The 14,399-nt window shown below is 40.4% G+C and overlaps 1 protein-coding gene across 1 annotated transcript in view; it reads right to left on the bottom strand.

Moving 5' to 3' along the window:
- Positions 1-2,314: 2,314 nt before the first annotated feature.
- The window catches only part of tkfc (triokinase/FMN cyclase), a 35,604-nt gene continuing 23,519 nt past the window's right edge, over positions 2,315-14,399 (bottom strand). The window contains exons 12-17 of the mRNA XM_030162164.1: positions 12,952-13,089; positions 12,171-12,277; positions 11,985-12,091; positions 7,014-7,047; positions 6,796-6,888; positions 2,315-4,726 (exon numbers count right to left, since the gene is read on the bottom strand). Coding sequence (XP_030018024.1) covers positions 4,568-4,726; positions 6,796-6,888; positions 7,014-7,047; positions 11,985-12,091; positions 12,171-12,277; positions 12,952-13,089 — 638 coding nt within the window. The 3' untranslated portion in view covers positions 2,315-4,567. The remainder of the gene's footprint in view (positions 4,727-6,795; positions 6,889-7,013; positions 7,048-11,984; positions 12,092-12,170; positions 12,278-12,951; positions 13,090-14,399) is intronic.

The following is a 14,399-nucleotide window of genomic DNA, read 5'->3' as shown; positions in this document are numbered from 1 at the left end:
TTATTAAGGACTAATATCGGTATTCGGTATCGGCAAGTACTCAAATGGAAGTACTTGTACTCGGTCTGGAAAAAAGTATCGGTGCATCCCTAGTTACCTCCGCCAAGGAGGTTATGTTTTTGCCAGGGTTTGTTTGTTTGTTTGTTTGTTTGTCTGTCCGTTAGTGTGCAACATAACTCAAAAAGTTATGGACAGATTTTGATGAAATTTTCAGGGTTTGTTGGAAATGGGATAAGGAAGAAATGATAAAATTTTGGTGGTGATCGGGGGTGGGGGGGCCCACGGGGGGGGCCCATTTCCATCAAACCCTGAAAATGTCATCAAAATCTGTCCATAACTTTTTGAGTTATGTTGCACACTAACGGACAGACAAACAGACAAACAAACAAACAAACAAACAAACAAACCCTGGCAAAAACATAACCTCCTTGGCGTGGGGGAGGCCCACAGGGGGGGCCACTGATCAGCCTTGGCGGAGGTCTGCGCTCTCCGAGTGCTTCTAGTTATTATTATCATTTGTATTGTTTATATTTTTTTGTGAGGGTCTTCAGCACCTTCTTCTTCCTTGTCCCCCCCCCAACCCCTCCGTGTCAGGTCCAGCATCCAAATGCGGTTCAACCAAATTCCCAATAAAGACAGTTGAATATCAATGGGAGCCTCATACACTTAGGAAGTTTCCTTTGGCAAAGCGCATGTGTTCAGCAAGGTTATTATCGTTAACGAAAACTAACGAAATGACGAAAACTAGAATTGAAAAAACATTTTCGTTAACTGAAATAAATAAAAACTATAATTAAAAGGAAAAAAAATATAACCAACTGAAACTCTATTGTGTGTTTACAAAACTAACTAAAACATTTAAAAGTTATGGATAAAATTCCCTTCGTTTTCGTCTTTGTCAATGTCGGATTGAAACGAAATTGATTTATTTCCCTCGAGCAATTTTAGCTGGCGGCACCATATGATATTTAACGGTTTGTAACTTGTGTTCACTTGTGGTTTCCAGTTGTCTTCTGGTCCCCACTCTACCTGGAAACATGGAGACTAAAGTTGGGAGAAAGCAGCAGAGTTCTGTCTGGGATTTATTTGAATACGAAGACAGAGAAGAAGAGAAAAGAGACGACTAAACTAAAATTAATACTAAAACTAAACTAAAACTAAAAAAAAAGGAAAAACTAAATAAATTAAACTAGAATGAAAAATCCAAAACTATTCGAACCTTGGTGTTCAGCACCAAAAGGAGCCAGACTACCACTCTGCTGTTATGATGATGGACCAGACAAGTTAAAAAACAAAACATCATAATAATGGATTGGATTTCTGTAGTGCTTTTCTAGGCACCCAGAGTGCTTTACATTATTGACCCATTATTCATTCGCTCTCACATTCCCCCTCTGGTGGAGTTGAACTACATCTGTGTCCACAGCTGTCCTGGGGCAGACTGACAGAGGCGTGCCTGACAATTCTCGCCTACGGCCCCTCCCACCACCACCCAACATTCATACACCAGTGTGAGTGACACTGGAGGCAACGAGGGGGAAGTGTCTTGCCCAAGGACACAATGGACTGACTGGGACAGAGCGGGATTCGAACCACCAACCCTTTGGTTACTGGACGACCCATTCCACCTGATTCTACCACCTGACCCGCTCCACCCCACATGTCCTTCCAGTTGTGATCATCTGGTGAGTCGGTGGGTTCTTCACATGTTATGTGTGGTCTCCACTTGGGTTGGTCCAAAAACTTTGTAGAACGTACGCTATGACCGAACCGTCGTCCAACAGCTGTGCCAGTGTTGCAGATGTTCGAGAACGGTACACAAAGTCCACATGTAACTTAACAAACACCACCGCCAACTGCTAGCTTATGCACTTATCGTGGCAAAAAAGCTTGTTTTGTTGTTCTGGAAAAAACCTGAAGTTCCTTCAGTTAAGTTATGGCTGGAAGAAATGGTTAAACTCTGTCACCTGGAGAGAATTCGGTTCTCATTGTTAAATAAACTACACCAGTTTATTCAGATTTGGCATCCCACTCAACAATACATTGATCACTCAACCTGAATATGATTACAAACTACGTGGCCTCCCTTGGTGTGATATGTCATAAGTCCTGGGATGGGGGTGGATGAGGGTTGTTAAATTGTGTTTTTCTTGTGTTTGCTTTCCTTTGTTGTACTTTTGGTTTGTTCACTCTGTGTGCATTTCTGAAAATGTGGACAAATTGTAATAATAGATGTTTTTATAACTAACTTCTGAATAAAAAGACTGACAATAAAAAAATTAACAAAGTCTACATGTGGTTTTCTTTTCCAGTCTGGACTCCAACCTACTCGGACATGTGTTTACTGCGCAGTCTGCCCTCTGTTCACTCACTGCATCTGTTTCGTCCAGACTCCTACGCTGCTCTCTTCACTGCTATTCTTAGATATTCTGAAATCTGTTAGCGTAAAAACATTTGAATGAAACATTAAAATACTGTTTTGCATGAGGTCACAGACTTTCACTGAAGGGTAGGATTCATGTCACTGCTGTTTTTCTCCCACTGGAGTTTGTAGACAAACACAGACTCATACTGTAAACAGTTATTTTTAATTAGCAACAATTATTAGTTTCTTCTCTATAATATGTACTGTGTATCGCACACTGAGTAAAGTTAGAGATTTACAATATGTTAAAAAACATCAAAAACAACAAAATACATCAAAGTTCTGTAAGTACAATGTGCCTAAAAAACATCAGTAATTAGTTTTGATTAGCATCTTATTGAATCTCAACATATTTCACACATCTGTGTCTTTTTCACCTGTATTTGCTGTGCAGTTTTTTTTTAAAAGCGATATTAACTGTGGAATGTATTTAATATTTTCTGTTCATTGTTTATATATGGGTTCATCTTTGAAACTGGGTTTATTTTAGTATCTGTCACTTTTCTATCTTTCTAGACCCAATAATAAAAGGTAAATGTAGACATATTTCCCCCCAGGATGGACCTAATGATGACCTCACAGAAGTGAAAAAAAATTATACTCCTGCTCTGAGCCATCCCATAATTAATGAATTTATAATCAAATATTGGGTCCAAAAAGAGGATGAGGCTCTCATCAGGCTAATCCACTCTTTTATTCAAGATTTTTGAAGGGGGGGGGGGGGGGGGCACAGGTTGGGTTTTGTTAAACATAATGACCTTTCACCTCTGCTTCCTGTCACTCTGTATTTGGTCCATTCATTTGTCAGGATGAAAGCAGAGCTCCATCACAGAGCCTGTAATGGTTGTGGAAGGTTACCTGATGTGTTCTGAGAATTCTGGACGTGTACTAGGGATGGAACGGTACTTTGGAAAATACAGAACCGTTTGGTCTGCCCTGCACAGAACAGTCCGCCCTTATGGACCACACTTTTGTGGTTTTGCATTTGATTTTGTGTTGGTGTTTTATAAACTGCTTTACAGGACACTGAGTGTGTGTGTGTGTCCAGGTGGGCTAAAGCCCGCCCCCACAAGTTAATGTCCAATCACTGTTGTGGAGGGTTTGGCTTTAGAACTCAAGAAGGTTTAAGTCGCTCCACTGTCACGTCTCATCTGTGCAGGAACTACACATGGAGAAGACGCAGCTGCGGCTTGGACCTCTGTCTCTCTCTCTCTCTTGGACCTCTGTCTCTCTCTCTCTCTCTCTCTCCATGCATGTGAGTGTGCAGCATGGGGAAGCCCCGCCCCTCAGTGAGGGACAGCAAACAGAGAAGCTGCTTTAGAATGAAGAATGAAGGAAATGCAGACGGTAGATAACCGTGGTGTTTTTATACCATAGTTTTCTTTTCCATCCTTATGCAGAACAGGAATTTATTTATCAAAAATAAAATAAAATAAAATAAAAAGGGTACTTTTTTCAACAAGGCAAACAGGGCATGGGCTCCAGCCCCCTTTGGCCCTTATGTGTGCACGTGTCTGTTTTATATGACTGTATATACGTAAAGGAATAAGAAAGGGTTATTTTATTCACTACAGTCATAGAATTTGTTCCTATTGTGAAATTCAATGAAATCGTTGCCCAAAAACCGCGGTGCGGACTGAACCGTGGACTACTGGTACCGCTGGACCCCTAGAAGGTGCACTGTGGTGTTCCTGCTTTTTTGTCCTTGGCCAATCACGCCTATGATTCTGGGAATAATAGTCACATGTAATACATAATCAGCTGTGAGTATTAATCACCTTGTGCACTATAATTATTCTGTAAATATTCAACCATTCAGTGCAATACTTTTTTTTAAACATTTTTTTATATTGTCAATTTTTATCCATTTTTATCTTCATATTTGTATTAGAGTTTAACTGTACTCTCTTGTAGGACTTCATCCTTTGTATATTTTGTACCTTATACTTTATGTATAATTACCCGTTTGCACTGAAAAAGGAGAAGCTCTCCAATCTCATTGTATATTCAGTGTAATGACAAATAAGGGCATTGTATTGTATTGTATTGTATTGTATTACACAGTTGTGTATTTTTTGTGTGTGACATTGTTAGGGTTATATCTAGGAGTACATGTGATCTGTTCCATTTCTGGGTTCTGGACTACTTCTGGCTCTCCAGTGACTCCAGCACGGCTCCTAAAATGGCGGCTACAGCCATGGCGCCGGGGTCCGGAAGGGTCAAGCGCTCTGCTGCGATGTAGCTGGCCCGCCCTGCCTTGGCTGCGAGGTTACGGGTTGACTCCGCCCCTGATGCCGCTTTCTGGAGACAAAGATGAAAAGGCAAGGTAAACATACTATCGAATGTTCTAAAGCAGGGCTGTCAAACTCCTTTTAGTTCAGTTCCACATTCAACTACATCTGGTCTGCAGTGGGCCGAACCAGTAAAATAAGAACACAATAATATATAAATGATACCAACTCCAAACTTTTCTCTATGTTTTAGAGCGAAAAAAGTAAAATTACACAATGAAAATGTTTACATCTACAAACTATCCTTTCAAACAATGTGAATAACATGAACAAACTGAAAAAATAAGTGTAATTTTAACAATATTCTGCCTCAGTTTATCATTTACACATGTACATGATATCGTACAGAGCACAGTGGATCTACAAACACACACAAAATTTAATATCAGACAGAAGATTGGTAAAATTGCACGTACTTTTCTTAAGACATTTCAAGTTGTTCCTATTTGTTCAGGTTATTCACATTTTATTTGTGAAATTACACTTTGTTTTAGTGTAAATACTAGGGCTGTGTATTGGCAAGAATCTGGTGACACGATACAAATCACAATACTAGGATCACAATATATCACGATATATCATGATACTGTTAAAAAGGCAATTCTTTGTTTCTTTTTTTTTTTTTTTTTTTTTTTTTTTTTTAAATGATTATTTCCTTGAAGAATTGAATTACACTAAAATTCTCTTTTACAGACATTCCAGTTTCAGATCCTGTTCAAATGTTCATATTCTATTAGTTCACAACTAACATCAGAACAGGATTCGAGTTCAATCCCAACAAAGGAACTAACATTATTTAATAAAACAATGTTAAATAATAATAAATTAAAAAAAAAAAAAAGAAAACAAAAGAACAAAAATGAACCTCCACGATACCTGCATTTGAATAAATACCTAAAAATATCGATACAGTACTTTTTAATATCGATACAGTATTGTGAAATGAAATATTGCGATATATTGCAGAACCGATATTTTCTTACACCCCGAGTAAATACATGAAAATATTTACACTTACAAAGAGAAAAATTTGGAGTTGTGAGTATTTATAGATTATCATGATAGTATTTTACTGGTCTGACCCACTTTAGATTGAATGGGTCTGAATGTGGAACCTGAACTGAAATGACTGTTTAAATCTTAGTGTATTTTTGCATTTCACAACTTCATCCCAAGGGCCGGACTGGGCCCTTTGGCCAGATTCGGCCCCCAGGTCACATGTCTGACACCAGTGCTCTAAATCTAAGCACTCTAGACACAAAACTAGTCTGTAGACCAGGGCTGTCAAACTCATTTCAGTTCAGTTCCACATTCAGCCCAATTTCCAGTGGGCCGAACCAGTAACATAATAACAGTGAACAAAGTGAAATTGTATTACGATCAGGTTTACATCTACAAAAGTTTTCTTAAAAATCTGAATAACATGAAAAACTTGAAATGTCATAAGAAAAACAAGTGCAATTTTAACATTTTAACAGTATTCTGCCTTGGCTTATCAGTTTATCATTTACACATGTGCATTACAATCACACAAAACATTTAGTAACAGGCAGAATGTTGGTAAAATTGCATTTACTTTTCTTAAGACATTTCTGCTTGTTCGTATTTGTTCCGGTTATTCACATTTTTTGTAAAAGTATCGTTTGGTAATGTAAACATTTTCATGTAATTTTACTTTTTTACACCAAAAAAAACAAAGAAAAAATGTGGGGTTGTCATTATTTACAACATTATTTTAATATTTTACTGGTTCTGACCCACTTGAAATCTAACTGAACTGTATGTGTCTGTATGTGGAACCTAAAATAAAATGATTTTGACACCAATGATTGTTAATATCTTCAGTGTCATTTTTGCATTTCACAAATTCATCCCACGGGCCAGATTTGGTCCCCGGGCCACATGTTTGACACCTGTGCTGTAAACTGAATCTAACCTTTTAAAGACTATACATTGGAGGAATGTGACTGATAGCATCCACAAATAGTTGTGATGAATAAATATTATATAATTATTCTCCTATAAAGTTCAGGTTTATGTTGAATTACAAACAAAAAAGCCATGAGCATTAGTTTGGACCTGTACGGCAGCCTGTAGTACAGCCATGTGACCACCAGAGGGACACGTTTTCAGTCTCCTCAGTTCATCTGCTGCAGGACACAGAGCATCCAGCTGGAATCACAGACAAACAGATGGAGATGGTCATCAGAGTGTGACAGAATGGGAACTGTGGTCAGGTTTAATCAGCAGTCATATATACATTCAGCAGAGACATTTAACCAAAGAAGAAAACTCACCATCGTTCTATCTCCAGGGTCAGCGCCACCGTATCTACAAAATATTACAAAATTGCATGTGTTAAATATGTTTCTAAGCTTCTCAGACTCATGTTGCTTCTTCGAGTTCCACAAGTAGTTATCCAAGGACTTATTCAGCGGTACAAACATAGAATTTTGGAATAAATTCTCAGAAACACAGAAATCTTCATGTTTTCAGGTGATAATAACCCATAAAGACCCAGTGTTACTTTTAGGTCAGCTCCCAAATTAAATTTACTGTATTTCTAACCTTATTTAAGTGATTTATCACCATTCATTTATAATATTATCCTCTATGATTTGTGTTTTTCAATGTAAATTATGTCTTTTCCTGTATTTAATTCACTGATCATGTAGATGTTCATTAAAGCTCAGATTACAGTTGATGGTTCTTCTATCAGAAACAGATCAAAGTGAATAAACAGTGTCTTTTTCAGTCCAATCTGTCATTAACTGAACATAAACCCAGTGTATCCATCCACTGTCATTGATCCAACTCCATAGGTTTTAGTGGGGAATCAGTGTTGGAGAAGATGATGGTGTTTCCACGGCAACTACAGAGCCTCTGAACGTCCAAATATGGTCACATCTGATGACCATGAAAAGATGACGAACTGTATTTTACACTAATTACTGACATGAATTGATAGGATTAGTGGATCAACAGGAATTAAACAGTTTAGATCAGTAGATGGTTTAGGTTAAAGGTGGACGTTTGGGTCTTTCTTCATTTAGGTCTTTATTGTAGCCTCTGTTTGGTTAATGAACATGTGACAACCTGGAAGTTGCCCCAAACACACACACACACCCTGTAACATGCATGTTGGCATCCAGATCCCCGCCGGAAATTGTCACCACAGCATCGACACCTGATTCGCCCGAAGTTGGCGGCAGTTTTTAAATACCCCCCCCCCCATATCTGCATTCGGAGAGTGCGGCGGTGCGTTCGAGTCGGCATGACACGGAAGCGTCGGAGCAACAGCTCGTTAGTAGAGACAAAAAGTACGGCAGTTAATCCCGTTTACAACTCTGTTCATCTCCGTCCGTTTTCTCCCTCTGGTGCATCACATCCATCCATCTCACTGCAGCAAGACAGTCTCCCTCACATACCAGCAAACCAGCAGAAATAACCGGAATGGATTACAAACTGACTGGACTGGACTGACTGACGGACTGACTGACTGCGACCATTGGAGTGTTGTGAGTAAGTTTTTTTTCTGCTTTCTCGTTTTTTTTAAAAAAAGGCCTTGAACTGAACTGTGCGCTTGTTTTTTTTTTCAAACGAACTGAAATGAACTGAATTATTTTTTTTTTTCTCTTTGGAAAAACAGGAAAACCCGGAATGGAATTTTTTGTTTAAATGGACTGAACTGTTTTTTTTTTTGTTACTTTCTTCTTTCAAAAGACTGTTTAAATTGTGGAAGATTTAAGTTTGAATTTTTGCTTGGTTGGTGGATTTTGTTGAGTTTGGACTTTGGGTTTTCTGTGGGTTGGGTTTTCAACTGTGGGTTTGAATTTGTGTGAATTTTTTTTTATAATCATTGTTTAATACATGATTTTGAATTTTACATGGTTTGAATGTGTGTTCTTTTCTTTGTCATTTAATGTGTGGGGCGTGAGTTTAATTAAAACTCACATCCTTTGTGTAGTTTGAGACTCAAGCTAAAGACTGACTTACACTGACTAACCGAACATCTTATATGTCAGGAGAGAGACCTGGCTGGCACCCCTGAAAAATCAATATAATAAAATAATATAAAATAAATAAATTAAAGCATCAAACTCAAACTGTCACATAAAAAAGTGGCACCCCAGATGGGACTTCTCTAAAAAACACATTGAATGATTAAAGGACTCACAAAAGAACCACAACTGTGTTGGAGGGAAAATCTTTATTTCTGGAACAAAGGAACAACAGAATAAAATGGCCGCCCACTCATTCCTGAGTAAAATGGAGGGACTGGAAACTCTGCTACCAAATCCAATGCAGGAACCATCTCCCATAACATATCCTCTGCTGGACCTGGAATTGGCTGGAGATTTTCAGTTTGTACACCCTTTAACCCCTGAAAATGTGACCAGTCCAAACAGACCACAAGATGGAGGACCCCAGGCCACATTAAAGGACAATGTCTCTGTTCATGGAATTCACCAACAGCTTCAGGAGATTTTGCATGCGCAGACCTGTCACAAAAAAGAGATAAATGGTCAAATGGAACAATTTTCAAACACAATCATATCCCAAATCAAGCAAATGAACAATACATTAATGGATTTAATTCAAGAACAGCAAAAAGAAATGATTAAATACATGGACACACAACTTGAATATTTGAGGACACAAATCAACGCATCATTTGGATGGAGGCTACAGCATCATCATGCAGAGATATTAAAGGAACTTCATCCTGTGCTCACACCTATGACTGAGGCTGTAACTGTCCTTCAGGAGGAACGATCCCACTGCAGAAACTCCATAAACACCCCGTCACCAGAAATCACCACTAAACCTGCAACAGTTTCTCTTGGTCATGCAAGTGAGCAAACTCAGAATCAAGTCTTACCAGAAACACTCACCTCAAAGCCTGGTTCACCTGAGTCTGCTGCTCTGCCCCCTAACAAGAAACCTCCTATCCATCCAAACCAACCTGTCCATAACCGGCCACCACCCCAAGTATTCTGTTGGCGCTGCAAGGGAAACCATGCACCAGTTCTCTGTCCTCAGTGGATCTTCAACCAAGTTAATAGACCTTCATCTCACAGACCTCCTCAACCACAGACTGCCAAACCTTTCCAAACTCAGGAGGGTCATGCAACACTGGGTTCCCTCCCTCATTCGGGGTACCCAGAGGCAGCAACCTCACCACCCAAGCTGGCTCTCTTCTCTGCAATCCCTCCGAGCATGGACCCACCGCCTCCATGTCTTGATCCTCAGGTCCAACCTGCCATTGATGCTGCTGTCTTACAGTCCCAACAAGACATTCACAAAAACCTACACATCACGAATGCAGACATTTGGAAAGCACAGCAGGAGGACTTCACAATACAGGATCTGTATAGAAAAATAATGGAAACAGGAGAGGTCATAGAAAATCCAACCACAAAGTTCACCATTCTGGAAGACAAAGTGTACAGAGTGGTACAGCTGCCCCACCAAACCCACTACCAAATATATTTACCAACCACCCTCCGTCAACAGTTCCTCCACCATTACCATATTGAACCTCTATCCGGCCATCTTGGAAGGTATAAAACCTTTAAACGCTTACAAGCCCTGGTGTACTGGCCGAAGATGAGTCTGGATGTGAGGGAATATGTTCGTTGTTGCCAGGTCTGCCAGCATCAAAAATCTGAGACCAGAAAGCCTCCAGCTAAACTCCACCAACATGCAATACATGCACCCCAGGAGATGCTTGGAGTAGCTCAGTTTCAGAAACTGGTGAAAGGGAACCTGGAAAAAGCAAGAAAAAGGCAGAAACAAAATTATGATAAAGGGAGACGAGACGGAAACTTCACTGATAATGATCGTGTCTGGCTACATACTCACCCTTACTCCAAAGCTGAACAGTTGTTTTCAGCAAAACTAGCTCCACGGTGGAAAGGTCCGTATAGAGTGACCAGAAGAATTGAACCTCTTAACTTGGAGGTCATCCTGGAGGACACAGGACAGGACCTCCATGTTGTAAATGTGGCCCAGCTTGAGCCATGCTACCCACCTCGGCAGAGCTGGACCGGAAACAAATGGGATCCTCGAACTCTTTCACGAAGACAATGATGAAGAGCACTTCCCTGGGTTCTTTACCCCAAATACAAAATGGCAGGGTGTGAAAGGAGGACCGTGAGCACCTTAAAGCCCTCCGTACTATCAACCCCGTACGTCAGGCTTCTCTCAGGGGGGAGGGAGTGTGACAACCTGGAAGTTGCCCCAAACACACACACACACCCTGTAACATGCATGTTGGCATCCAGATCCCCGCCGGAAATTGTCACCACAGCATCGACACCTGATTCGCCCGAAGTTGGCGGCAGTTTTTAAATACCCCCCCCCCATATCTGCATTCGGAGAGTGCGGCGGTGCGTTCGAGTCGGCACGACACGGAAGCGTCGGAGCAACAGCTCGTTAGTAGAGACAAAAAGTACGGCAGTTAATCCCGTTTACAACTCTGTTCATCTCCGTCCGTTTTCTCCCTCTGGTGCATCACATCCATCCATCTCACTGCAGCAAGACAGTCTCCCTCACATACCAGCAAACCAGCAGAAATAACCGGAATGGATTACAAACTGACTGGACTGGACTGACTGACGGACTGACTGACTGCGACCATTGGAGTGTTGTGAGTAAGTTTTTTTTCTGCTTTCTCGTTTTTTTTTAAAAAAGGCCTTGAACTGAACTGTGCGCTTGTTTTTTTTTTTCAAACGAACTGAAATGAACTGAATTATTTTTTTTTTTTCTCTTTGGAAAAACAGGAAAACCCGGAATGGAATTTTTTGTTTAAATGGACTGAACTGTTTTTTTTTTTTTGTTACTTTCTTCTTTCAAAAGACTGTTTAAATTGTGGAAGATTTAAGTTTGAATTTTTGCTTGGTTGGTGGATTTTGTTGAGTTTGGACTTTGGGTTTTCTGTGGGTTGGGTTTTCAACTGTGGGTTTGAATTTGTGTGAATTTTTTTTTATAATCATTGTTTAATACATGATTTTGAATTTTACATGGTTTGAATGTGTGTTCTTTTCTTTGTCATTTAATGTGTGGGGCGTGAGTTTAATTAAAACTCACATCCTTTGTGTAGTTTGAGACTCAAGCTAAAGACTGACTTACACTGACTAACCGAACATCTTATATGTCAGGAGAGAGACCTGGCTGGCACCCCTGAAAAATCAATATAATAAAATAATATAAAATAAATAAATTAAAGCATCAAACTCAAACTGTCACAAACAGACACCATGCACCTCCTCATAGCTTGTGTCCCAGCATGCACTGCGTCGGCCCAGCCTGCGGTGCCGCTCTGGTTGCCAGTCATGTGACCAGCTGCTGCGGTCAGGAAAAGACTGTACAACTGAGACACACATGAAGATGAGTGTTTTATTTCAAAACGACCTAATCTTCATTTCCTCCGACTACAACAGGAAACTTACCGCTCCTGAAGACCCGCCCATTTTCTCCTGCACCAATCCGGCAAGGACAAGCAACAGCTGCCCGGGGCAACCGGGGACCAGGTGATCCTGGAGCCAGTCCTGAATGGCTGAGTGACACATTTCTCATTTAGCGCTCAGTTTGCCTCCTGTGCGTTGCCTTATGCTGCGTTCCAGGCCATTTTTTGAGCCCGTAAGTCACAACTTCAAACCACGACTCATGGCTTTGTAACGTTCCAGGCAAGTCACGCTAAACTGCCTGAGCGCAAGGAATTGTGGGAGTTAGATGTAAACAAACCAGCACGGTAGACTGTATGTTCTGCTCATTTATAGTCATTTCTATCTCCAAAGGTGTTTGTTCTTTGATTATTTGAGGGAAACAGAGGAGGAAAAACAGCAAGAGAAGCTGTTCTACCTTTGATGTTCTTTGTATATTTGGATTCATATTTGGTATTAATTTATTCTTGTACTCAGTGGACTGAAAACTAGCTAACGATAGAGCAGCTGCTGATTATGCAGAACATTTGCAGATAAATAATGTCAGAGCAATACCTTGTTTTAATAAACAATCTGCATAAACACCGCATCCATGGGGGGGCGCCATTGCTACGTGACATCAGAACTCTGAACTGGGAGAACATGGATCTAGTGCGAGTCCACGGGTGGAGGTCACAGGTTTGACTGAACATTCCAGTGCATTTACACCGGTAGAAGGATAGAAAAACACCAGTTACGGGTGGACTGGAACGCAGCATTATTCCCAGGGTGGTGCATCATGTCCTACCTCTGGCCGCCTGGGCGTGAGTGTTCCCACAGTCTCCGTCCCCAGCAGCTCGGTCCAGGGCGTTCAGTTCCTCCTGCTTCTGCAACAGTGTGGAGCAAACTGCCTCCAGGACTTTCTGCATGAGTGCACTCAGAGGCCCTGGTCAAACGCACAAACACACAACAGTCTGTCTTCTGTTATTCAGAAGCTGATGGTTTACGAAAGCTTCCAGAGGGAGTAACAACAGAAACAAGTGATGAAACAGTGAGTGTTAGGCTCAGAGTTTTTGGTGCAATCCGATTTTTTTGTGTGTTCGTTCATATTATACATTAAACTTCAACTGTGACTTCTATCAGTTTTGAGTCTGAACTGAATGTGACCCTGAAGGAAATATGGAGGGGTGCAGAACTGGGACGTTTGTTGCATTTCAATGACGTAAAGGTTGGATAAATGAGATATTGGATAGATGAACAAAACTGAACAAAAACTGACAAAATAATGAAAAAATGAACAAAACTGAATGAAAACCGAGCAAAATAATGAAAAAAAATGAACAAAAGGGAACAGAAATCAACAAAATAATGAAAAAAATGAACAAAACTGATATGTGCAAATGTCGTAACTAGTTATAGACGGAACTAATTAAGCAGGAATTCAAACAGGTTGTAGAAATCCACTGGATTTTTGTCCAAATGAATCTAAAGATAGTTTAGCAGCAGCTGGAGGGTTGAAATTCAAACTGCCTGAACTATTAGGGTCCAAATACACAAAGAAATGAACCACAGACTAAGAACAGTGGGTTTAGACAAATATGAGCCTTTAACAGATCAGATACAGGTCACATATGGGCAAAAACATCTGATTTGTCCCACATTTGGCTGCAGTCTGAACGTAGTCTCAGTGGGACAGAAGTGGGCTTTGGACTCGTGGACGTCCACGTTTCTAGACCAGGATATCGTTCTTTGACAACACCTCCTTGTATTGTGGTGTCTTCTTGTCTCTCATTCTCTTGAACTGCATGTGTTGTTGTTGTCTGGCGTCTACACCAGGCCATGTTATGTACCTATATATGAATGTGTGTCAGTGTAGAAGACACTGTAACTATTCAGAAGAAAGGACCAGAGCAGCTGCAAGGACACCTGCAGGAATGCAATTACACAGGAATGACAGCAGAGGGCAGCTGAAGGTACTTTAACCTCCTCAGACCCAGCTACGGGTTTTCTGTCCACATTTGTGGACAAGAGTTTCACAACTTTATACACACACACAAAAAAAGAAAACTGTCCACCATAAAAGACTTTGCACAAAAATTTTAAAAACCACGTCTGAAAAAACTGTTGCATGATGTTTCCAATATAGGCACTGATTTAATAAAAAACAAAAAAAAAGCTGGTACTCTGCTGACATTTTCTGGGTCTGAGGAGGTTAAAAACAAGTAATTAGCAAGAGATTGGACTCCATTAGATACA

Source organism: Sphaeramia orbicularis, chromosome 18 (genome assembly GCF_902148855.1).
Source record: "Sphaeramia orbicularis chromosome 18, fSphaOr1.1, whole genome shotgun sequence".
In the NCBI taxonomy this organism is placed as follows: Eukaryota; Metazoa; Chordata; class Actinopteri; order Kurtiformes; family Apogonidae; genus Sphaeramia; species Sphaeramia orbicularis.
The sequence above is the reverse complement of the archived record's forward strand: the minus strand, read 5'-3'. Positions and strand labels throughout refer to the sequence as shown.